Source organism: Lagenorhynchus albirostris, chromosome 3, assembly GCF_949774975.1.
Source record: "Lagenorhynchus albirostris chromosome 3, mLagAlb1.1, whole genome shotgun sequence".
Taxonomy (NCBI): domain Eukaryota; kingdom Metazoa; phylum Chordata; class Mammalia; order Artiodactyla; family Delphinidae; genus Lagenorhynchus; species Lagenorhynchus albirostris.
In genome coordinates this window covers 12,451,054-12,477,292 of record NC_083097.1, presented here as the reverse complement: position 1 = coordinate 12,477,292, position 26,239 = coordinate 12,451,054, and the positions used below count along the sequence as shown (strand labels likewise).

General features: G+C 49.2%; 1 protein-coding gene across 1 annotated transcript in view; it reads left to right on the top strand.

Moving 5' to 3' along the window:
- The window catches only part of ANKH (ANKH inorganic pyrophosphate transport regulator), a 142,968-nt gene extending 117,183 nt beyond the window's left edge, over window positions 1–25,785 (top strand). Inside the window, exons 9-12 of the mRNA XM_060146884.1 lie at window positions 20,634–20,763; window positions 22,547–22,670; window positions 23,310–23,409; window positions 23,857–25,785. Of these exons, the coding sequence (XP_060002867.1) occupies window positions 20,634–20,763; window positions 22,547–22,670; window positions 23,310–23,409; window positions 23,857–23,970 (468 nt within the window). The 3' untranslated portion in view covers window positions 23,971–25,785. The remainder of the gene's footprint in view (window positions 1–20,633; window positions 20,764–22,546; window positions 22,671–23,309; window positions 23,410–23,856) is intronic.
- Window positions 25,786–26,239: the final 454 nt, after the last annotated feature.

Sequence of the window (26,239 nt, the reverse complement as noted above, 5' to 3'; positions counted from 1 at the left end):
GGCGGCGGGGTGTGTGTGTGTGTGTGTGTGTGTGTGTGTGCGCGCGCGCGTGCGTGTTGCCGTCATTTAAGGTAGTGAGAGAGGGGAGACTTGCCATTCAACCACAGTGCCTCACACAATAGGATGCAAGGGTATCTGAGGCCAGTGGCTATTACTACTTAAGGATCTCTTTCTTTTAAAAAAAGAATTAAAATAGGTGTTTATCTGGATCCACCCTGAGCCTTGCCTTTTGACGTCAATGCGTGGTAAAAAGGGGAAGTGCGACTCTGCACTCGACCCCGAATCTTCTATTCTGATGATTATGGGGTGAATTATGTCCACCCCAAATTCCTATATTGACATTCTAGCCCCAGTGCCTCAGAATGAGGCCTTATTTGGAAATAGGGTTCTGATGAAGTCCTGGTGGGTGAGTGAGGTGGACCCCTTATCCAGTCTGACTGGTGCTCTTAGAGGAAGGGGGTGTGGACACAGACACGCACACGGGGGGTTGGGGGGCGGTACGTGGAGACTGGAGTGATGCTGCCGGAAGCCAGGCGGCCTGGAGCAGATTCTTCCCTGGCGCCTTCAGAGGGAGCATGGCCCTGCCACACCTTGATGTTGTTGTCACTCCAGGACTATGAGACAGTAAATTGTTAGGCTGCCCGGTTTGTGGTACTTTGTTACAGCAGCCCTAGCAAACTCACACACTGACGTTCCTGAAAGAACGGAGTCCTCTTGTCATTTAAGGCCACATGGATTGATTGACCAGAACTAACTAATCAAGTGATCTACTTCCTTTTTAAATTCTCCACTTACCGTTTCCATAACACATTTGTATTCTTGTGTTTCCAGCTTCTCCAGGTGAGAATCTGAGTGTAGGATTTGCTTAGAAATATTGTTCGTGCAGGTCAGCACTGTCCCCAGATTTATGTGCTTAACTATGTCCATGCTGATGGGGCTTCTTTTTGAGGGGGGGTGGTTGTTGGCATCATAGCATCCAGTAGAAGTACCAGCGTTCTATTTAGGTTGTTTTGCTTTTTGGTTTTATTCTGCTTTCCATTAGTTGAACAATCCAATGCGTCTCACCCCGGCCCTGCAGAACCACCATCACGAGCACTGAAAAGCCGAAACATGTTCGCAATTTTCAAGGAACAAATTAAGTTGCTAGTATTTTATCCAGTTGTATTTATACCCCCAAATTGTCTCAAGACCTTGATCCCTTCTGCTGCTTCTTGCATCAACGGTAGTATCTGATTTGGCACAAAACCGTAAAAATTACTTAGTTTCAGCGTCACCTGTCAGTACACACCTGTGTTCTGTAAAGAACAGGTGCAGAGCCGCCACCTGAAGGGGTTTGGGAACCAGGGAGAAGACAACTGTGTTCTCCCCCAGCTCCTGCAGAAGAGTCTTGATTGGCCCGTGGGTCCTACACATTCCCCGTGCTGCCTGCCGGACCCCAGCCTCACATCGAGGATGTGGTTCACAGGCTCCACTCCGAGGGTTTTCTGGTGCAAAAGCAGATTTATCAGAGGGAGAAGGCAGTCAGGAATCATTCCACACAATATTCAAGATAACCCAGTGGGGATCAATTCATAGATTTCCAGGAACTGTATTTTATGACTCTGTGGCTTTTTTAAAAATCACTTTTATTCATCTCAGCTTAAAGACAGAAGCAGTAGGGGAGCATTTTTCTTCTTATCCGGTGGGTACATTACAGTATGCAATGGTCAGATGTGTGGTCCAGACCCTCCCAACAATAATCACGATGAGACATGTGGACAAAACGAGGCCGTGATATTCGTGGCCGCTTGGTTTTCTGATTTCAGTGTCTGCTCTCACTCCCAGGTGCTTTGGGCTCTGAACACAAGCAACTTCCTGGTGAACTTTGATATCCTGTTGATTTATGCTGATAAGACATGTAAGAAGTCAGCAAAGCCCATGTAAAATATCTTAAAACTTTTTTTGTAAATTATCTCAGGAAACACTGAATAGACGTAGTGACATCAGCACGTGAGGACATAAAATGCCGTTAGGTGCGCTAAGTGATCATTTTGTGTTTAGTGAAGCCAGAGAACATTGGACCCAGAAACAAGAGAGAAAACAATCAAGGATTATTCTGGTTACACAGAGGTATTTCCCCCAAACATTAAGGTAACATAAATCAAACACTGGTACTTCTATTGGATGCTGTGATACCAACCACCCTCTACCCTCATCCGCTAAAAGCCCCATCAGCAAAGACATAATTAAGCACATAAATCCGGGGACAGTGCTGACCTGCATGAACAGTATTTCTAAGCAAACCCCACGTTCAGATTCTCACCTGGAGAAGCTGGAAATACAAGAAGAGAGATGTCTTACGGAAACAGCAAGTGGAGCATTTAATATCTGCTTTACTTCTCCCAGCACTTAGGTGTCTTCTGCACCTGTAGGCAGACTAAGAGAGTGAACGGGGAAGTAACGTCAGTCTTAGCTAACTGATACATGGCCTTTACTGAAAATGTTCTTTATGTTATCTTAAAGCGTTTTACTTTATCTTAAAGCATTTCCAGCTCTGGGCGGGAGTGCCCACTTGTTCAGGCAGTGAAGGAAACACGATTGAGTTGTGCCGTGAGATTATTTCCGGAGTCTTTTTGAACCTTCTGAGCCCAGGGCCAGCCTCAAAGAACCACCATGTGACACTGAGAAAAAGCACGTGTGGCAAATAATAGTGCCCGGGAGACTTGCTCATCATTCGTCAGGTACCAGCCAGTTTTCAAAGGCCCGCCTTTAATCCGCCCTCAGAGATGGCTCTTAACCAATGTGGCTCGAGGAGTGAATCGGCCCTTACCCGAACAAACAAAAACAAGAAGGTTGGGAGAGCCGGCCCCTGTGAACCGGAGATGGATTCAGATGCAGGGCTGGGCATGGTGCCAAGGGCCCTGGGCTCTCAGTGACACTTGCCTGCCCTCTTCGCGGATTTTGATTTAAAAGGGGTCGGTTGGGAAGGGTCAGAGAACCAAAGGAGAGGGAGTAGCTTAGGCTTGAATTCAGGACCACATAACACAGTGTTCATGGATGTGGGCCCGGAGGCCCCAGGGCCTGGGTTCAAACCCTGACCCTACCACTCACCAGCTGGGTGGTCTCTGAAAACTATAAGCCTGGGCTTCCCCAGCTGCCATGTGGGCATGAGAAGAATACCCACCTTATAAGACTTTGCAAAGGGGTAATAGCTTAGCATATAGCGCCTGGCACGCTGGAAGCAAAGAATGCCGGCTCTTTCCTCCTTGGTCCCCAGACATGTAGGATTCCATGTAAGGAAAGGATGGCTGTATCTGTAAATAAGTGGCTACTGGTATTTTCGATGCCAGTGAATAATTTTATGATTTTTTCTAGTGATACCTATAATACCCTTCCAAATTTCTGTGGGATTTCTTTTCTTTTGGTGTTTAAAATAAATTCAGCTTCTTGATAGATTTATACATACCTTCTCTAGACAGACCCCACCCACACACGAGACACATATTGCGCGTTTTTCCCCCCCGAGAACTTGGGAAAGTTCTTTGGATGTCCCATCACCCCTTCCTGTTTAAAGCCTCCAATCCCCGGTGCTGACAGTGTTCGTTCCAGCCTTTGTTCGTCTTGTTAATTCAGAAATGTCCGTTACCCACAAGCTTCAGTGAGCGCTGAAAGAGAGAAATTGATATGTTTAGTCCTCTGGCTTAGACATCTGATACATCAGTACACACCAGCCAGATATTAGAAATGCCAGTGAGGAAAGATTTTCAAGCACGCTTGGATGCGTTGCCAGACTTGTCTAGAGCGTGGGCGATGGAACACTCTCAGTGGGACGGGTGATGCCTAGGGTTTCTCTGTTTACAGCACAGCTCCCCAGAGAAGGGGCACGTGCATATTTGTTCATGCAGTCATTCAACAAATGCTTGCGCCCCTGCTGCATACCAGGTCCCAGGGCTACCATGGTGAAACTAACACACGGAGTCTCTTTTCTAAGGGGGGGTTCATAACCTCACGGAGAAGACAGGCAATTAACATACACTATGGTGTTGGACGGTGCGTTCGTTTCCTGTGGCTCCCGTAACAAATGACCACAAACCTGACGGCATAGAACATCAGAAATGTATTCCCTCCTAGTTCTGGAGGCCACAAGTCGAAATTCAGTTCACTGGGCTGAAATCGAGGTGCTAGCGGGGCATACTCTCTCCAGTGGCTTTAGAAAAGAATCCACTCCTTTCCTCTTCCAGCTGCTGGTGGCGGCCGGCATTCCTTGGCCGAATCACGCCAATCTCTGTCTTCACATCGCCTTCTCCTCTGTGTGCCTCCCTTTTCTATAATAAGGACATTCGTGACGGTATTTAGGGCCCACCCAGACATTCCCAAGCAGTCTTATCTCAAGATCCTTAATTTAATCACCTCTGTCCACTGTATAAAGGAATGAATACTCGTTCTGGGCATTAGGAAGGGATATCCCTCTGGGTGGCCGTAATGCAGCCTTCTGCAGGGAAACACAGCTGCTTGGCAGAAAAAAATGAAGTCAAAGGAAAGAGGAGGAGGGAGATGCTAATTTGGATTGAAGGGGCACATTTACAGTAAGCAGGATGTCCTCTGTGCGCTCGCGGCCGTGGAGGCAGGGACATCCACCCCCCCCCGCCCCCGGCCCCCAGCTGAGTGGTACCTCCATGCACTCGCCTGCACGACTTCAGCCATCCTTTGTGCTCAGTGTCTCCCTGTCCCCACTGCCAACTTCTCCCAAATCTCTCCTTCCTATCTACGTTTCAATATGCTCGTCTCCCAACTTTATTAAAACAAAAAAAAAATAGAAAGAAAGCATAAAAATCATGTCTTTATCCAGCAGCCCCCCTACGTTTCTCCTCCCCTTGGCATCCAAGCTCCTTGAGAGAACTACGCAAAAGCACCTCAAGCCCACCCTTCCCGCCGCTGTTGGCCACATCTGTGCTCCCCACCTGTGCCATCTGCTGTTCCCACCGCAGCCCCCCGCCTCCTTCTTCAGGGGCGAAGGGCCCCACTTCCTTCCTAGAGCGTTCCTGTGGGCTGCGTTCTTGTCACCACTCCCTGTTGTCTCCCTAGAGAGCCTGCCCCGGTCCCTGCGGGCTCACGCGGCAGCTCCCCCGGGCGCCGTCCGGTTCTCACCTGCCGCGTTTGATGCTGCCGTTGTGTGCATCCTTTGCTCATTTCCCGTGGCTTCTGCGACCCTCTCCCCGGCTGCTTTTCCCTCTTCCTTTCTGAGTGTTCCCGCACAGGCTCCTTGGCGGAACGTCCCTCTTCCTCACTCTGAGTGAGCATCCCTTCTGTCCATCTCCCTCCTAAGCCCTCTCTCTGGCGGTCGTGGCTTCAGGCGCCGTGTCTGGCTGGTTCCCAGATCGGCGTCTTTGACTCCCATCTCCCTCCTGAGCTTCAGGCGCAAACATCTAACTGCCTCCTGCCCAGAGGTGCGCTCTGGTTTCCCACGGGCGCTGACAGCTCCTCCTGTCCCAAAGCGGACTCAATGGTCTGCTCGTGGCCCTGGGCTTTTTCTCCTCTCTGTTCCCTATTTCAGTGACTAGCAAGGACTCCTGCCTGCTTGGTGTTGCCAGAGACAGAAGCCTGGGCTCAACCCCAGCTCGGCTTTCTTCCTCACCCTGACCTCCCCTTGGGGACAGAGCCGGGTCTTAGCCTCCCCCTAAACACCCCTCGGACCTCCCTCTCCTCCGTTCCCCACATCGCATCCCTGTTTCTGCTTCTACAGCTCCCGCTCAGCGGGGACCACAGCCCCCAGTGGGGCTCTACGCACTTCCCCTCCAAACCAGTCCTCACAGAGCGGCTGGTGTAGAGACCTTCCAGGGGCTCTCTGTGCAACAGAAACCCAAACCCTAAACGAGCAGTGCAAGGCGCATCTCAACGTCCTGCCCCCCGTTCCAGCCACGCGGAGCACTTAGAGCTGAGGGGCCGTTGTGTGTTCTCGCGGCCCAGGCCTCCGTTCACGTTGGCCCTTTGGCCTGAAACCCTCTCCCTGCCTCCTTGTTCAGCATATGTGACTTGGACTGTCAGCCGCTTCCCACCCCCTGAGGCCCCCGCTGTCCCCGTCATGCCCCAAGTCCCCCATCATGACTCAGCGCTCTGTAGCCAGCGGGTCTCCGTGAGCGCTGGCGTCATCTCTGCCGTGTTCACCGTTGTAAATGCCCAGCATCCGGCACAGTGGCTGGCCCAGGACAGGTGCCCAGTAATTATTTTCCGAGTGAATTCATGTATGAAGCCCATTGTCGTAATAACAAACTGATTGCTGTGGGAATCAGTAGGTCACTGTAGAATCAGAACTCTAGAAGTAACTAAGATCCAACTCCCTGAAAGGCGGGAAGGAGGCTGTGAAGACGGACTGCAGTGTCCACAGACGAAGGGCTGGTGAGGCGTCATCCTCATCTCTGCCCTTAGTGTCCGTCTAATCCCTCTTCCACGTGGCAGCCCTTCAAACAGCCGAAGCCTGTTTCCAGACCTTTTTAACAGGCTTGGCTTCCAGACCCTGCGGGGTTTAGGTTGTGCTCCTTGAAATTGTTCCAGCTTGTGAGTGTCCTCTGAGAATGTGGAACACAAACGCCAAATCAGGTCTGACCTCGGCTAATGGACTAGAATTGTCCAGTTTTGACTTTATAGTTTTCATTAATGCAGCCTGAGCCTACATGGGCTTTTTCATTTAGCCACATGGCACTGTTAGCCAACAGTGAGACCCCGTTGGCCGTATTCTCATGATAGTCGGGGGCTGGCCCCTTCTCGAATCCATCTTCGGGGGATTTGCCAACCTCGAGGTTCCTGGTATCTCCCCACTTCGTTGCTTTCTCAGCCACGCCGATGAGTGTTTTCACTTCAGATGATGTTAGTGATCTGGGACTTGCACAGGCAAAATGCTTCACTCCCTCTTATCAGTTTCGGTCTTCAAATTCCTTTTAACCATGTTTGCCCATTTATTTTAAGATGACCCTCCTTCGTGGAAAAGGTAGACTCAAAGGAGGGGTTTGGAATGTACCCTCGGCCCCTACTGGTTCTTTCCTCTTCCTCTTCTTACCTCGAGTGTATTTCTGTAGAGCCCTTTCTCTGGATCTCAGCGCCTGCACCCATTCAGCGTTATCTGGGCTTTTGCCTTCCTGTCCTTATTCATCCACGAGATGGTGAGCCCTTGAAGGTGGTAGTTCTTAGACTTTATCTAGGCTTACCTCCCGGGAACTGGGGAAGAGAGAGCCTGTGAGCCAGCAAATGAAGGCAGGGGGATGGCCGGTACCCCCTTCCCCAGCTGCCGTGTTCCCTCGCCCCGAGAGCAGCCTGGGGACCACCTGACGTCTTCAGGTGCCTTCTGTTCTCTTTTCTGCTCGTTGCAGGGGTTGGGGGAGAAATCTTCTCTTTTGAGAGGTTTCCAGCTCCTTTCAGAATCTCTGGTGTTATCAGATCTTACTTGCCTCTTTCCCGTAAATTTTGAAATCTCTTTTCTTTACTTCATTTTTTAAATTTCCCTGGTCATTGTGAACTTAACAAGAACGTGGTCACTCTCTCCCACGTGAGTGGCCATCTCCTCCTTGACGGTCACAGTTCCATCCAGTGAGGCTGTTCTTCGTCTTGGTCCCCAGCTTCCTGAGCTAATCCTCGTCTGGAGGGCTAGCTTGCAGGTGGCTGGAGAGGGACGGGGTGAGTGTGTGCTCTCCAGAAGCCAGGCATGGAATTGCAACACCCCCGGGTGCCTGTTCCATCTTGCCAACGCCAGCGTGAAAATACGTGTCATCCAAGGGGCGGAGGCCACCGTAAAATTTAAGGTGATGATGTTTCGTATTTAAAACATTTTAGTCCTAAAGCTTCAGAACTTCAGGGCCTCACAGGGGCCCTCCCAGAGGGAAAGAAAGCAAAAAGGCTTTCCATCAGAGAAAGAAGCAGTCGAAAAAATCTGCACCATCGGCTTCTTTCTCTGTGACACACTGAAATAATCCCTTTCGGGGAGGTTCAGCTAATCTTAAAATACTTCTTCTGTGGCTCACACTAGGTATGTCCTCGGGAGGCACAAATCCCACAGATACAAACAGAGGAACTCCACTCTGCCCCTCCCCGCAGAACCGCCACCACCTCTGAAAAACAGCGAGGTCACTGACAGTGGCAGTATTTATAGCGCCCCTAATCCTGCCAGGTCAGCACTGGTCACCTGCTCCCCGCGAGGTCTGGGCAGCTTGGCTAAGGCACTGCCGGTAGAAAACACCAGAAAACGCCCTGCGCGCAGGTCACAGGCCTGGAGTCTCGTCCAGTCTTGCCTGTCACAGCCGCAGTTTCCCCCCAGTTAGAGGACTTTTTCATCATTTAAGGATCAGTTTTGCATCTTGCAGTTCAGGATGAGCTCCCCTACTTCCATTTCCGTGTATAATGGACAATCTCGAGTGCTCTGGTCGGCACACTGATTCTCCTCTGTTGCTGCTTCATGGGACACCATATGTCAGCGTCCAACATATGTCAGCATCCAACAAGCACATCAAGAATCCCTTTTTCTTCGTTGCGTCCCACCAATCAGAGCTGCATCTCAGTAAAGCGTTCAGCCCTGAGCCCTTCAGTCGTGTGCTGGACAGCGGCAAAATCTGAGCTGAGAAACAGCAAAACCCACCATCCCACAGGACCTCAGCCTGTGCTCAGAGTTAAAAGCTCAGCTCAGGAGGGTGACCCAGTCTCACTTCCTGTGGCTAAACTGACCCACGAGCTGTCCCTCAGCCATCAGGGTGGCGGACACCACCGGACTTGCGCTGAGCGTGGTACCACGCTGGCCCTGTGTCTCCCACAAGGACGGCCTGTTTGAGCCTTTGTTTCTGCTGGGCTGCCCTACCCCCGTGCCCCGAGACCGCCTTCTCATTGTTCACATTATCCGGGAGAAGAAAAGGACCTCTTGTGCGTGGGGGAAGGAAAAGGACCAAGGATGCTGAATTTTAGACTTTCTCATTTGGCGTCCCTCACGGTGTCTGTGGGCCAGTTGGGCGCATTTAGACTTCCCAGAGACATGGGGGAGCAAGGCTTCTGAGTCCCCAAGGCCGGGGTTGAAATCCTGGCCCTACCCTTTGCAAATGGGCTGACCTGGGGAAAGTCACACAGCCCCTCTGGGTCATGCTGTCCTCAGTAGAGGACCCAAAACAAAGCCACGACCCTGGGACTGGGTTAAGGATTACATGGCATAGCCTATGGAAGGCTCTTGGCATATAGTAAATAATTGATAAGAGTTAGTTCCTTCCCACTGAGCCTCTGCCCCCCTTCACACTTCTCCCCAAAGCTTCAGTCATCCAGCATTTGCGTTTTAAGTCATCATATATTGTAGATTTGAGGGTTCGATTGGTTTGTTCAGGGCAGATTAAAACAATTGAGACTGGTCCCCAACTCTCTACCTCATAACAGAGTGACAGTACAAATCCACAGGTGCGTTCCTTTTTTTAAGTTATTTTATTGAAGTATAGTTGATTTATAATGTGTTGATTTCTACTCTATAGCAAAGTGATTCAGTTATACCTATATATACATTCTTTTTTATGTTCTTTTCCATTATGGTTTATCACAGGATATTGAATATAGTTCCCTGTGCTACACAGTAGGACCTTGTTTATCCATTCTATAAATGATGTTAATCATTTGCATCTGCTAATCCCAAACTCCCAATCCATCCCTCCTCCCGCTGGCCCTGCCTTGGCAACCACAAGCCTGTTCTCTACGTCTGTGAGTCGATTCTGTTTCGTAGATAAGTGCATTTGTGTCATACTTTAGATTCCACATATAAGTGATATCATAAGGTATTTGTCTTTCTCTTTCTGACTTACTTCACTTAGTCTGATCATCTCTAGGTCCATCCATGTTACTGCAAATGGCATTACTTCATTCTTTTTTATAGCTGAGTAGTATTCCATTGTCTATATGTGCCACATCTTCTTTATCCATTCATCTGTCGATGGACATTTAGGTTGTTTCCATGTCTTGGCTATTGCAAATACTGCTGTTATGAACACTGGGGCGCATGTATCTTTTCAAATTATAGTTTTGTCTGGGTATATGCCCAGGAGTGGGATTGCTGGACCATATGGCAACTCTATTTTTAGTTTTTTGAGGAATCTCCATACTGTTCTCCGTAGTAACTGCACCAATTTACATTCCCACCAACAGTGCACACGTGCAATTCTTAAAGCAATTAGCAAATGCACGTGCATATTGTGTTGTTATAAGCAGGTTCCTTTCTTTTTTTTTTGCGGTACGTGGGCCTGTCACTGCTGCGGCCTCTCCCGTTGCGGAGCACAGGCTCCGGATGCGCAGGCTCAGCGGCCATGGCTCACGGGCCCAGCCGCTCCGCGGCATGTGGGATCTTCCCGGACCAGGGCACGAACCCGCGTCCCCTGCATCGGCAGGCTGACTCTCAACCGCTGCGCCACCAGGGAAGCCCCAATTTTTTTAAATTGTGCTAAAATACACCTCACATATAACTTAGCACCTGAACCGTGTGTAAGTGTACAGTTCAGCACATTTATATTGTTGTGCTCCTGTCCTCACCATCCATCCCCAGAACTCTTCAACTTGCGAAACGGAAACTCTCTACCCATTAAATAATCACTCTCTATACCCCGCCCAACACACGCAGCCTCTAGCAAGTTCCAGTTTGACTACTAGCAGTCAAAAAATGTAAAGGCTAAACATAAGCTAAGGTTGGAACTTTCTAAATATTCTTCAGATGAGGTAAGGAAAGAATTACCATTCTGCAGATATAGATGGGATGGGCGGGAGTTCACAACTGGAGTGCCACCTGCGGCCTTGGTGCACGGCGCCCCCTGCTGTTTGAAGTGTGTTGTTTCTTTCAATCAACCCTTTGTTTCTTACCAAGAATTCAGTCATCTTACGTGGGAAAAATGTACCAACTGCTCTTAAGTGTGTATACGGCAATTTCACTGAATCTAAATGATAACAGGGATGACTTAGTTTTCATATTCTTAAGCTGATTTTTAAAATTACATCTGAAAATGTTAATATAATATTTTATCAAAAATGTGCTGTAACCGTTCATGGTTATGTCAACTCCCCTATGAAAATATTCCAGGTAGATGTTTATAATAATTGTAACTGTCAACAAGCCACGCGGAGAATATTAGGCAGTACCTAAATACTCGGTAGCAGGCTTTGCCACACTCGCTAGCTTAACCGAAAACCAAGCTCTGTTTCTCTCAGTAATAGAGGTGGTTTACTCCATCTGTCTCAGCCTACTGAAACTTTTGTGGGCCTGACCTTACATCAGAAGTCACCCTTTTTATGTATCTCTTCACTGTACACTGTTGTAATTCTCACTGTGCTACCCATGACTCTGTCCCGCCCGGAAGTGCTTTTCTCCGTCGCCTCCTCCCGTGCTGCCCCTTCGCTTTCATGCCCGTGTGGCTGTTCACTCCTTCAGAGGATGGGTCAGCGGTCCCCGATTGGCAGCTCCGAGGGGCAGCAGCCCGTTCCCTCTGGAGGTTACTACAGGCTTGCTCCTGTCACCCCCTTTAATGCTGCTCCCCAGAAATTGGGTTCGTCAGCCTTTTCACACATGGTCTGCTTGAGCATTTCCACACTAGTAAAACAGCACTTTTTTTCCCTCAACACTGGGACTCACCCTGGTTCTGAAGAGTCAGTCCTGATGAAATGCTGTCGTTCCGCTGGGGATGTGGTGACTTCTCACGAGCTCACCGATGGCACTAGGAAAGCTCTTAGAAACAGCCCCATCTAGTTCAGGCAGCCGCCAGCAAGGAGAGTAACTGTGGAGAGCGCAGGCCGGGAGGGCCCCCCACCGTGGGCAGCCAGGCCTCCAGCCTGAAGGAGAGTGATGCTTGCTCAGTCACGTCACATCACACCCTCTCACACTGCACGGGGACACCTCAGCACACCCTTGGAACCCTAACTTCAGGCGCCTCCAGGTTTGACCGTTTCTCACCTCCTGGTCCATCTCTCACCTGGATTGTTACAGCAGCCTCTCCTCCACAGGGCTCCCCCGACCTCCACAGTCTGTTCTCACACGGCCCTGGGAGAGCCTGTCAAAACAGCAGTCCGATCGCGTCACTCCTCCAGTCCACAAAGTCCCGAGGCTCCCAGAGTCACAACCATGACCTGCAAAACCCTTCAGGAAATGCCCCTGCCCCACCCCTACCCTCCTCCACTCCCACCACACATGTGCAGACAGCGCAATATCGTGATGCTAAGAACCAAAAGGCCAAATGGCATTCCCGGGTCTCTGAAAACTCAAGCGAGGTAGGCGTGTGTGTATCCTATCGAGTCCGCCTTCTTTTGCCTCCAACCTCAACCCTCAAGTAAATCGAATCAGGGTGTCTTCTGCCTGGAGTGACATTAGATGCAGTTTGAAAACCGAGCCGGCGGACACCTCTGAAAGCCGCCCCTCGTTCTGAAGCAAGACTGCTTCATCCCTGTCATCGGCACGTACGAAGGTTGACTTTATCTGTGAAGACAGACTCACGGGGCCCTTTTTATTCTAAATTATTTTCTGAACCAGAAGAAAGAAGACCCGCTCTTTGTGGTAAAACAGGGAAAAGTACAAAGAGGAAATAAAATCAACCCTAATCTCAACACCTGCAGATGACCCCACCGTTGGTATTTTATTGCGGTTCCAGGAAACCTTTTACAGTGATGATAGCTGAGGTTGATCACATTCGCCGTGCCCGGCACTGGTGGGAGCATTTTGTGCAGATCCTGGGCTCCTCAGCCTGGGTCCCAGGTGTGCTGGCGGTCTGGTCATCTGAGGTGCACTGAGGAGCTCGCACCAGAATGTAAGTCAACTCACTCATCAAGCACACCGTCCAGAGCCTAGCCTGTACCCACCGCTTTGTGGGCGGCAGTGTTGAGGGTTACCACTGGTTTACCCAGTGGAGACTTAACCCCAATGAAACATAAGTTGATCCCTTCTTTCTAAGTAAAACCTCCAAATAAGACTGATGCCCAGGGCCGGCTCTTTTAATTCAGAACAGCTGCATGTATTTCACTTCTTCTAAACGCAGGGGTTCAGAATGTCTGACTTGATGCTAATGCTGATTGTTCAGGGGAATGGAGACAGCTTTGTGAGTTCCTCAAAAGCGTGGTCAACAGCTTCTGGAAATTGAGTCAAAACCAGAGTTCTTGGCAGTGTTCCTCCGTGGAATGGAGTCCTCTCAGGATGCACGGGAACGGCTGTCTCACTGTGGCTGGGTTTCTAAGTTCTCTGAGTTCAGATGCTGACGGAGACAATTAGCTTCTTCAAATTCCAATCCCAAGTCCTTGGGAAAGAGACTCAGTCCCAGGGCAAGTCAGGGACTGACTCTGTGGATGAGGAAGGTCTTGGGAAAGATGCCTGTGGTGTGGTTCTAGTCACAGTGATTCAGACTGTAACATCTTAGGCCCCGGAGTGTTATTTCTGTAAGTTTTGGGGCTTCCTTCATCCTTGCTGTACACTCTAATCCTATTTGGGAATCTCAGTACATGGTAAAACTGTGTCAGAACTTAGCTGACTACTGCATGGATTTAGAAGTGAAGGGTTAAATACTGCCCCCAATATAGAACAACTACATACAGCCAAAGCCTGCTACCAGATTCCTTCTAAGGGAGGTGTTAGATGACTCATTGATTTGCCCAACCAAACCCTCATTAGAAATGTGACCGTGACACATATGCTGACCAGAAAATTCATGTTAAGCTTGTGAATAAAAGGGCTGCAGCCCTTTGGTTAGTTTCTACACAGGCTAACATGATTTTTTTTTTTTAAAAAAAGAAGCCAATGATCATGGAGACAGAAGGTTTGTCTGGAGTGGGTCTGCACTCTACTCGAGATGAGTGTATCTTGAAATATAAATAGGTATCTCGAGACAGCAGAAGCAAGAAGAACTACAATCCTGCAGACTGTGGAACGAAAACCACATTCACAGAAAGACAAAATGAAAAGGCAGAGGACTGTGTACCAGATGAAGGAACAAGATGAAACCTCAGAAAAACAAATAAGTGAAATGGAGATAGGCAATCTTCCAGAAAAAGAATTCAGAATATTGATAGTGAAGATGATCCAGGACCTCGGAAAAAGAATGGAGGCAAAGATCAAGAAGATGCAAGAAACGTTTAACAAAGACCCAGAAGAATTAAAGAACAAACAAACAGAGATGAACAATACAATAACAGAAATGAAAACTACATTAGAAGGAATCAATAACAGAATAAGTGAGGCAGAAGAACGGATAAGTGACCTGGAAGACAGAATGGTGGAATTCAAGGCTGCGGAACAGAATAAAGAAAAAAGAATGAAAAGAAATGAAGACAGCATAGGAGACCTCTGGGACAACATTAAACGCAACAAAATTCGCATTATAGGGGTCCCAGAAGGAGAAGAGAGAGAGAAAGGACCAGAGAAAATATTTGAAGAGATTATAGTCGAAAACTTCCCTAACATGGGAAAGGAAGCAGCTACCCAAGTCCAGGAAGCACAGAGAGTCCCAGGCAGGATAAACCCAAGGAGAAACATGCCGAGACACATAGTAATCAAATTGACAAAAGTTAAAGACAAAATTTATTAAAAGCAACAAGGGAAAAACGACAAATAACATACAAGGGAACTCCCATAAGGTTAACAGCTGATTTCTCAGCAGAAACTCTACAAGCCAGAAGGGAGTGGCATGATACACTTAAAGTGATGAAAGGGAAGAACGTGCAGCCAAGATTACTCTACCTGGCAAGGATCTCATTCAGATTCCATGGAGAAATCAAAAGCTTTACAGACAGGCAAAAGCTAAGAGAATTCAGCTCCAACAAACCAGCTCTACAACAAATGCTAAAGGAACTTCTCTAAGTGGGAAACACAAGAGAAGAAACGGACCTACAAAAACAAACCCAAAACAATTAAGAAAATGGTCCTAGAAACATGCATATCGATAATTACCTTAAACGTGAATTTATTGGGCTTCCCTGGTGGCGCAGTGGTTGAGAGTCCGCCTGCCGATGCAGGGGACAGGGGTTCGTGCCCCCGTCTGGGAGGATCCCTCATACCGTGGAGCGGCTGGGCCCGTGAGCCATGGCTGCTGGGCCTGCGTGTCCGGAGCCTGTGCTCCACAACGGGAGAGGCCACAAGAGTGAGAGGCCTGCGTACCGCAAAAACAAAAACAAAAAACGTGAATTTATTAAATGCTCCAACCAAAAGACACAGGCTTGCTGAATGGATACAAAAACAAGACCCATATGTATGCTGTCTACAAGAGACCCACTACAAACCTAGGGACACATACAGACTGAAAGGGAGGGGATGGAAAAAGATATTCCATGCAAATGGAAATCAAAAGAAAGCTGGAGTAGCATTATTCATATCAGATAAAATAGACTTTAAAATAAAGAATGTTACAAGAGACAAGGAAGGCCACTACATAATGATCAAGGGATCAATTCAAGAAGAAGATATAACACTTATAAATATATATGCACCCAACATAGGAGCACCTCAATACATAAGGCAAATGCTAACAGCTATAAAAGAGGAAATGGGCAGTAACACAATACTAGTGGGGACTTTAACCCCTCACACCAATGGACAGATCATCCAGGCAGAAAATTAATAAGGAAACACAAGCTTTAAATGACACAATAGACCAGGTAGGTTTAATTGATATTTATAGAACATTCCATCTGGAAACAGCAGATTACACTTTCTTCTCAAGTCCACACGGAACATTCTCCAGGATAGATCACATCTTGGGTCACAAATCAAGCCTTGGTAAATTTAAGAAAACTGAAATCATATCAAGCATCTTTTCCGACCACAACACTATGAGATTAGAAATAAATTACAAGGAAAAAAATGTAAAAAACACAAACACATGGAGGCTAAACAGTACGTTACTAAATAACCAAGAGATCACTGAAGGAATCAAAGAGGAAATCAAAAAATGCCTACAGACAAATGACAACGAAAACACAACGATCCAAAACCTATGAGATGCAGCAAAAGCAGTTCTAAGGGAAGTTTATAGCAATACAAGCCTACCTCAAGAAACAAGAAACATCTCAAATAAACAACCTAAACGTACACCTAAAGGAACTAGAGAAAGAAGAACAAACAAAAATTCATCTAGACTAGATAGGTGAATAATGCACTGGGTAAATAAGAATAGATGGAGAAATGTTATTAATAAATGTATTAAATAACATGATACTCTCATTTACCTAAACTTTCAAAAACAATGTAAATAGTTCAAGTAGATTCTGTTTTCATCAGTATCTAGGGTAGGGGTTCAAATGGGGAGACCCCTAGAGGGATGCATGAGAATCTGAGATTGTAGAAACCACGCTTGTCTCTCCCAGCCTGGAAACTGTGATCTGCTGCAGGTATAAGACCCATACCTCTATCCCCACAAAGATACACAGGGGAGCTCAGGTATTCTCCAGCTGCATTGGGGCAGATAAATGTTGTGAATGAATCAACGTGCATTCATCATCATGTACATTTGTAATTTGTCTGTGATGGTAGGTGGCAGTGATCCTGTCCTGAAAATTACTCTGGAATCATGCCCACAACACTGACATGCTAATCACGTGTTTGGGGGCTTAACCAGAGAGGCAGGGGTCCTGTTTGGGCCACTTGCTAGCTGTGTGGTCTTGAGCAGGTGAAGAAGACTTTATGTGCCTGGTCTCTTCATCTGTAAAGTGGGTAGTAATAGTACAGCTCTCATAGGAAAGTAAAGATGAAATGATTTAGTATGTACAAAGCATTTCTTCTGGTTCCCGGCCCATAAGAAGTGCTACATAGTGTTTGCTATTTTAATATCCCCGTCATTGTTGTCATAGATATAGATGCCGAATCTTCCCAAGAAATGGATTAAAATGATGCAAGCAAACAAGTCACTGATTCTTAAAAAAAAGAAAGAAAGGAAAAGAAAAACAAATAAGTATCTCAAAATTCAAAGTAAAAATTTCATGGTCAGTGCCTGGACCTCAGAAAAAGAGTCACAGTCTGTCAAATAAAAGAGGAGTGGGTCATGGGTCTTCTTTTTTTTTTTTTTTTAACCTTTTGGTTTTAGAATTATTTTAGATTTACAGAAGCATTGTGAAGATAGCACGGACCCTTCACCCCACACTCCATCTTACCCCTCTGTGGTACATTTGTCACAAATAAGGAACCAACCCCAGTACGTTATTGTGAACTAAACTCCACAGTTCATTCAGATTTCATGAGCGTTTTCCTCGTGTCCTTTCTCTGTTCTAGGATCCCATCCGTGCTACCACGTTACAGTTAGTCATCTTGTCTCCTTAGCCTCCTCTGGTCTGTGAGAGTTTCTCAGACTCTGCTTGTCTTTGTGGCCTTGTCAGTTTCAAGGAATACTGGTGAGGCACTATGTAGAATGTCACTCAATTTGGGTTTGTCTGGGGTTTTTCTCATGGTTAGACTGGGCATATGGGCTTTCGGGAGGAAAACCACATAGTTAAAGGGCTGTTCTCATCACATCTCCTCAAGAGAACATGCTCTCAACATGACATCACTGATGATGTTACCTTGATCACCTGGCCCATTATGTTTGCCAGGTTTCTCCACCGTGAAGGTTGTTTTCCCCTTTTCCATCTTGTCCTTCTTTGGAAGGAAGTTACTGTGATCAGCCCACACTCCAGGAGTGGGGAGCTACGCCTCCACCTCCCTAAGGGGGGAGTATTCTATTCTGTGCTGGAGATCTGTCCCTATCTGTTTATATATATCAGTATAGACTCATGGGTATTTGCTCTGTGCTGTGGCTCATAACTCAATACTACATCACTTTTTGTTGCTCAGATTCCTCCAGCTTTGCCAGCGGGAGCTCTCTCTTCTGGACTCCCGTGTCCTTGGATGTATCGTTCCAAGCTGATGGTCTCGTATAGTTCCCACCCTAGTCCTAGACTGAGCCATTTCTGCAAGGACCCCGGTTCCTTTTATTGGAGAATAAATAGAAGCACCAAGATCGGGGCATGGAGCGGGTGGTTGTGCTTCGCTGGCTGCTTCCGAATGAGATAATGTTGACAGCAAGCTCAGCGGCAGAAAACCCAAGCCTGCAGCTACTCCCAGGAACAAGTCATGTTCACTGTCAGTAGCTCATGAGGTTTGCGTTCTGGTGTGGAAAAGTCAATGTCATTAGGCTCTGCAAATATTTGAGGAAAACGGCATGTCCCGGTCAACTAGGAGGGCATGTTCTAAGTCAAGACTACTCCGGGTGAACTCCTCAGAAAGACACTTTTCCTGAAATAGTCTTTGTTAGGTTAGCTTCTAGAGCGTCTTGTTTTCTGAAACAGACTGGTTAAATCTCATCTGATGATGATGCTAGGGGTCAGTATGTTTCTTGGAAAAATTTGATCTGCATGTAGGGATTGCATCTTTTAACCAACACCAATCCTACTTCTGAGTTGCATGTATTTCTTTCTGGGCGATGCTGGAAATAAGTCCCTTTTTTTTAAAGAACGTGCTGGAAGGTAAGGAGCATTTTCATAGTGGAAGTATAGCAAAGGCAAAGGGTCGAATTCAGAGACTTCAGGGAGAAAAAGAAAGGAAGTGTCGATCCATGTGGCATTGCTTCCCTTTAAACCTGTGATTGCTGAAGCCCCGGACTAGACTGAGAGCATTCAGTGACACCGGTCTAGAAAGACCCAATCTAGGCTGTAGGTGCGTGGGGCTGAAAACCCGAGAAGAAGCACCTCGGTGGCATGTGGCCTTGATAGGAGCCTGTAGGGTGTCTTTGGCACAGACAGATACCAGATGGAGAACAGAGGGGCTTAGTGGTGTCAAGTTAAATCACACTGTCAACTTTTAGAAATGACATATCAAGCCTCCCTCCTGGGAAGCGCTGTTAGAGATCCACCGAGCCTTACTGTTTTGCTGTCAAGGGACCAGAACTGCAGTCACCCGCCCTGGTTACTCGATATTTATGTCAGTGTCTCCGGTAATTTGGGTGCACTTGCTATCTTGCGTCCTCAGGTTGGATGCCTCCAAAGGTTACTGACCTTCTCCTCCAGGGCAGTGGAGAGCCTCCAGGTGACCATTATCTGTGCAGAGAAGCCAGAGGGAGGACTGACCTTTGCCACCGGTGCCTGCTCGCACCTTCCTCTCTGACATGCAATTACACGTTCCTTTTTCCTCGGTTTGTGGTCATTTAAAAGGCACTGCATGGCGATTTCGCAAGGCACAGAGAGATTGCAACAGGAGGCATTATCTCACATTCAGATAATTCAGATAATCACTGGCTACAAAATAAGGAAAGCCTGCCGATGGTTTTCCTGGAAGCTTAAGTTGTTTATTTTTTTTTAGCAGAACAGCAGCCTAGAGAACTCCCTCCAGCCAGAGAGGAAACCCAGGATAGCTTATCCTCCATTAGTCCTGATGCACAATCAAGTCCAGAGTTGGGGCAATGCTCACTTATCTTAATTCTTTACAGCTGTACTGCTGCGGAAAATATTTGAAGGGAGGGATGATCAATCTACTTGTCAAGAAAATGAACCGTGTCCCAGTGCTGTGCTCAGTGTCATTGTGAACGTATCATGAAATTGCCACTATTCCTGGGCCGTAGGCGTGAGTGACAGCTCACCATTTCAGGCTGGCAGCTTTGCAGTGAGAAAAGATGGCAGGGCTACTTGTCCTGGACACTAGGTAATACAGCCTCCGAGCTCCGAGTTGCTAGATCTTAGGAAGTATTTTTCCCTTCATGTCAGAGATGGGGTGTAAGTACTTGCATCAGGCAGTAGGGTTAAATGATGGTACATCTGTCATCTTCGAAAATCAAGTGGGATACTCTTCCCAGATGCTGAAAAATACAAGATAGAATAAAAGTTCCATTGCATTTATAAAAGTGAAACGTATTTATAACAGACCCTCCAAGGTATTTTTTTAACATATTTAAACATGACATAGTAAACAGGACCAGCCTAATTCCATGAAACTTAATTTACCCAAAACCTAAAGGTCATTATAGTCTAAAACTTCAGTGTTCTGTTTTTACACGAATGCAATTCATTTTATAATGCATTCACTTTCATTTTAGAGAAGAATCACTTACATCTTAAGAAAGGGAGAGAAGTATTTTATGCAACTGGCATTTTTCTGACATTCTCTTCCAAAGTTATAGCGTTACATTTTTAAATTCAGCTTTTCAATCGGTTATATACACGCAAAGCTTAAAAAGTCAGGCCTCTAAGAACTGGTCCCCGCAATAGCTCTCTCCCAACCTGCCCTCGCCTTTTCTCCTACTCCCAGATCCGGTTCAATGCAACTCTGCCTGCGTCCAAATGCTTTCAGGTCACTTTTTATTGTTTGGTTAAAATTAATGTAAAAATTACATGAATAGACATGCTCACCCTGAACTAACTGAGCTGTCCAGCAGCCTAGGTAAGCCTTCCACACTGGCCCAGCTACCCGCTCAGATGCCCGCCTGTCACATGGGCCCCGCTGCCAGGCTCCCTTTGGGGCAGGTGTGGCGACTGGGCCAGGGCCTGTGTTGTCAGGTGAGAACAGAGCAAGGCGGAGGCAGCTCGAGGACCCATGTGCCTGTCCCCCGATCGGGCAGGTTCACCCTCTCTCCTAGCTCCTCGGGGATCACGTGACACCTGCCTTCCCATCTCACTTACGTACACCTTTTTCTAACAACCTCGCTTCCCGCCTTTCTTCCCCGCAGCTCTGTTTTGTGATGTTCTGGACTCCCAACGTTTCCGAGAAAATTTTGATAGACATCATCGGCGTGGACTTCGCCTTCGCAGAACTCTGCGTCGTTCCCTTGCGAATCTTCTCCTTCTTCCCGGTTCCAGGTAAACAGAGAATGAAAGAAAAATTCCTATTTCCCCTCATGCCTGATTCAGTCTTCTTTGTTGGCAAACGTTTGCAGTCCTGTCCCCCCCCCAAAAAAATTTAAGTTTTCAAATTTCACAGTGGATTAAAAAGATGCGAAGACATTATCCAGTCAGTCGAAAGTTTGAGAAACCAGTCGAACAGGTGTCATTTGTTTCTTAAAGGACAGTGGTTGCAAACTCAGTCAAAAGAGCCCAAAGGGAGAGCATGAGAAGTTCCAGGGGCAGTAGAACAGTTCTGTGTCTTCACTGCGGTGATGGCTACACAAATCTATGCCTGTCTTAAGGCTCTAAAAGGACCGCTGGAGAAAAGAAGAATCCAGTCAGAGCCGAGGCCAGAAATGGGCCGTGGAGCTGGTCGAAGCCGGGGCCGATGGCACACCTGCCACCCTGCACCTGTTCCCAAGTCAGGCCACGAGCTGCCCCTGCTCTGAGAGGCCAGGCATCCCTGGAGACTCTTGGGGTGCCCTCTGGTCCTTGGGGGTGGGGTGGGGGTCACCGGGGAGCCAAGCTTTGGCGCCACCTGGAAGAGGCTGCACTTGGTGGAGATCAAGGCACGTGTCGTTGGACTCCCCAGTCTGGACTTGAGCGGGCGCTGGAGGTCCCAGAGCTAGGACTGGGGTGGGACTCGCCTTTCGTTTTTCCTCGCCTGTCAGACCCCGGGGCCTGCAGACAGCCGGCCCCACCTGTCTTCGCCACCTGCTGGGTTTGGGCCAATCAGGTTAGCATCCCGCCCGTGCGGCCTCACCCTCTCCCTTGGCCAAACACAAGTGAGTGTCTGTGTCTCAAAAATTCAGTGCTTCCACCTGGGGCGGGCAGAGCCCGGCGTCAGACCAGGAAGACTGCAGATTCTTCCTCCAGAGGTACCCTGGACACGAGCTTTCACCCCAGGAATGAGCACTTCCTCCCCCTCGATAGGCCTATGCCTGCTGCCGCCCACACGGGATGAAGGGCTAAGCCTCCCGCTTCCCCAAACCCCACCCGGTTTCAGATCAAACCTAAACGTCGCCCAGGGTGTCTGTGCCCCAAACCAGCCCGTCAGTACTTGACGCACTGTCCTTGGAGCCCCTTCTTGGAGCTGGGGCTGGTGCCCTGCCTGCCCTCTGGAAGCTTACAAGTCAGGGTGGGGGAGACAGGGTACCGGGAACACGTTGTGAGGCCTTTATGAAAACGAGGGAGCCAGCTGAGGACCAGTGGTCAGGATGCTGGGGAGGAAACAGGGAAGGGATGCCCGTCCCTCTTCCTCACCCACGCCTCCCGCCTCTGCACCTCCCCCAGCCTGCGGGCTGGGAAACCCAGCTTCTGGTCCAGCTCCTCTCCTCCCAGAGTCAACCTGGATCACCATCAAGTTGCCGCTTCTCTCTGAGTTTTCTAGACCAGCGTGATCAGAGCTTGAGACTAGGCGGGGGCCGGGGCGGGGGGGGGGGAGGGACCGGCAGCAGCCCCATGCCCCAGGGATGGAGGTCACGGCGGCGAAAGGGGCTGCCCACAGCCCACTCTCTGGACACTAAGGCTGTGAAGCGAGGGAGCCGAGGTGGGCACGGGGCTCCCCCAGGCCCAGAGGCGGGGGGATCTGCAGCCCCGGCGGGAAGACGAGGTGACCAGCGCGGGGCAATGGCAGCGAGGCCTGGGTCCCACGCAGCCGCCCAGGTACCCTGGATGCGCTGCGGGGTCTCTGGGGGGTTGGAAGCAGCAGGACGGGAGAAGCGGGGCGTTGCTGACGAGTCCTCGGCTCTCCCCTCAGTCACCGTGAGGGCCCATCTCACCGGGTGGCTGATGACCCTGAAGAAGACGTTCGTCCTGGCCCCCAGCTCGGTGCTGCGGATCATCGTGCTCATCACCAGCCTCGTGGTCCTGCCCTACCTGGGGTACGTGGTCGGGGGTCCTGCAGGTCCTGCTGCCGCTTACTAGCTCTGTCCAGAAGGTGACATCTGCTCTTTCCCGGGAAGTCCCCAAGCACGTCTAGAGCTAGAAATGCCGGGGGATGCCTTGGTTCGCTGCCCAGGCCCAGGCGGGAGGCTGTCGAGATCCATTCTAGAAAAGTACTTTCGGGGTCAGGCCCGTACACAAACCGCATTGAGCGTCTATCACGGCGTGGCAGGCACAGGAAGGGGAAAAACACAAGGGAGCAAGGGCGTCGCCCTGGTCCTCAGGGGATCCCGTTCCCTTGGGGAAGGGGCATGGTCCGTCCCACGGCTTGGGAAACCTCACCGTGCAGAGAGGACGGGGCGGGATGCTGGGGGCTCACAGCGGGAGCCGTGCCCCTCCCCCAGGAGATGCTGAGCTGAGACCTGACGCTGGAGTGAGAGCTGCCGGGCCCGGAGTTCCAGGCCCCGCCCCCTGCAGGTGGCCCTTTTACTAGCTGCAGCCCTAACCAGCAGATCTCGGACGCGATCGTCAGGTCCCCCTGTTGTCTACACCTCTCCTGGGTTTTGGCTGGGTTTTGACTCTCTTTGTGCCTCAGCGGGGCTTTAACAGACAAATGGCCTTTGTGTGCTCATCCCCAGGGTACACGGAGCCACCCTGGGCGTGGGCTCCCTCCTCGCGGGGTTTGTGGGAGAATCCACCATGGTCGCCATAGCAGCATGCTACGTCTATCGGAAACAGGTGAGAGATGGAGACAGAACCGCGCACCTGCCTGGCACTCCCCAGGTGTAGGAGACAGAGTCTGCACGGTCTGCGTACGGCCATGGAGGGGAGGGGAGGGCACAGCCCCCCGCTGGCAGGGGCTGCAGGGAAGTGGCATCCTCGGGCAAAGGCAGGTCTCCATCAGCTGATGGGGGGGCGGGGAGGTGGGAGACAGGATCCGCCCACCCCTCACCCGCACCCCGAATGCTTAACGCAAGAGCCAGGCACACAGTCCACTCCCGAGTAACCCCACTGTAAGCAACATGCTGGCCTAAGATGCAGCCTCGGCGAGGTCGCCCCAGCCATAAACGAGATCCCAGTCCGCGGCGAGGGGTCCCCGGAGAGCCCGTGGCCTCCCCCTGCTCTTGGCTCTGCTGCGCTACGTCCCTGCCCCAGCCCCGCGCTGATGAGTGTGCTTTGGTCTAGAAAAAGAAGATGGAAAACGAGTCGGCCGCCGACGGGGAGGACTCGGCGATGACGGACGTACCTCCAGCAGAGGAGGGCACGGACGCCGTGGAGATGCAGGAGGGGCGCGAATGAGGCGCGGGCGCCGGGGCGCTGCAGGGACGGCCGAGATGACGCTTCAGCGTCATCCGCTCTCCCGTCGTGTTTTGTTCCGCTTTCGTCTTTGGTTTTCGCTTGGGTAATGAAAGAGGCCTTGATCTTACGGTTTCACGGCCACTCTGGCATAGTGGGTATGCCCACGCTGATGTGAGGACCTGCAGAACGGTCTCGCCGTTGCTTTGTGGAAACAAACCAAACGACTGACTTCATGCCCCCGCTCCGTGAGAACCCCGAAGACATAGCTGCCTCGTAGCCCACGTTGCCTCCCCACCCCCTCGGACAGTCTCCCCTTGGAACCAAAGGACCGCGGCTGTGCCGTCCATCGCCCCTCAGACACCACCGCCCGGCGGGCCACAGACTGACCCTGTCCCCTTGCATCGCTCTTGAGAACCAATAGGTGACAACTCGGCTTTCTTTGGTCGGCTTCCCAGTAACGTGACTGTCAAGAGATGTGGCTCAGAGGCATCGCACCGTGGATGCGACGTGTGAACGCGTTGGACAGGTGGACTGACGGAAGTAATCTCCCGTGGGAAGGTGTGAGGTGCCTTGGGGGCAGAAACTGACACATGCAAACGATAGCACTTCACCTCGCCTCTTCCTAGGTTTGAGTGCGCGCTCACTTTCAGGCCCTGTCCTGTACGTACATGGGCTGCCTTGTTAAAGTTGTCCCGAAGCGCATCTCCGGGTTGCCGCGTCCTTGGGCATGACTTTCCCTGAAGGCTTGTTTTTCCACTCACCTTTCCTGAAGATGGCACTAGAGCAAGGGAAACGGACGGAGCATTCTAACTTTACGTTTTAGTTTTTAAAGTGAACTGAAGCTTTAAGTCATAATCTAGCATTCTAATGCCAGGTTGCTGTATCATCACTTTGAAAGTAGAGTTATGACCTGGTCCTAACCGTGCGGCACAGGTAATTCCGAGTGTACTTCTGTACTCCCCTCTCACACCACACGAGAAAGCAAGACATTTTATAAACGATAGCAAAGTCACTATGTGATATTCCCTGAAATGACACATTTGAAATCCATTCAGTGCAGTATATTTTTCTAAGTTTTGGAAAGCGGGTTTTTTCTTTAAAAAAAATATGGACACAGTTCACTAAATTCTTGATTTAGTCAAAATTCCTAGACTGAAAGAACCTAAACACAAAAATATTTTAAAGATATAAATATATACTGTATATGTTATGTAATTTATTTTAGGCTATGATACATTTCCTATTTTCGCATTTTCAATAAAATGTCTCTAATACAATACGGTGACAGCTCGTGTGCTCAACATACCTGCAGTTGAAACGTATTGTATCGATGAACAGTGTGTCTTGTTTGCAGCAGTTTTACAGTCTGTCATTTGTACATAAATGTAAGGGTCAGCAAATGACAAGAGAACTATTTTTCATTATGAGCAACAGGGGTATAAATGGGTCAGCTGATGTAGACAATGGTGGGAATGGAAATATATGCTAGAAGGGCAAAAAAGAAAGAAGTCGTCAAGCCTTTTGCGTTTATTGCTTTCAGTGCCGTGTAATCATATTGTTCCTCATAGAAAAAAGAATGTAAAGGCTCGGAGTCAGCCATGAATATCACAGGGTTCGTTCACATGTCTGGACACCCAGTGACCCCTGGGGGACAAATCCTCATGTGCTTCCTCTGAGCGGGTTTTCCGCTGAGAATTAAGATGCATCGCTTTGGGGTGGTTTCAGGGGCAGATCTGAGAAGATGGGGGAAAAAATCTAATTGTATCGGCTTTTTTAAAGTACATGACTAGAAAATTAAACAGCAGTATTTTTTAACATGTGTGACTAGTATTTCATGCTTGTGGGGTTGGAGCTTAAAGAGTAAATTGAAAAAGCAAATTCTTTCCCTCCGAATCGGGGAAGACCAGCTAGGCTCTTCATTATGCGATTAGAACACAGCATTACAACCTCAGAGACACCTTCGGTGATAAGAGTCACGGGCCAGGGTGTTTTGTTAAGAGTTTCAGAAAACACAGGAAACAAGCCCCGACCCAGGCCACCGTGACGGGGCTGCCGATTGTACAGGGCGCACATGTCCAAAACCTTTCTCCTCCAGCCATATGCCCTCTCCTCCCAGGTTCCTTCATTCGCTTGGGCTGCTAAAGTCACTTCACAGCTTGGGCTGACAAGCACACACCTTAACCTCCAGAGCAAACCCCGCTGCTGGCAGGTTCTTCTGCAGCTGTTCTAACCAACACAGACAGGAGAGGAAGAGGAATGGGTCTCCTTC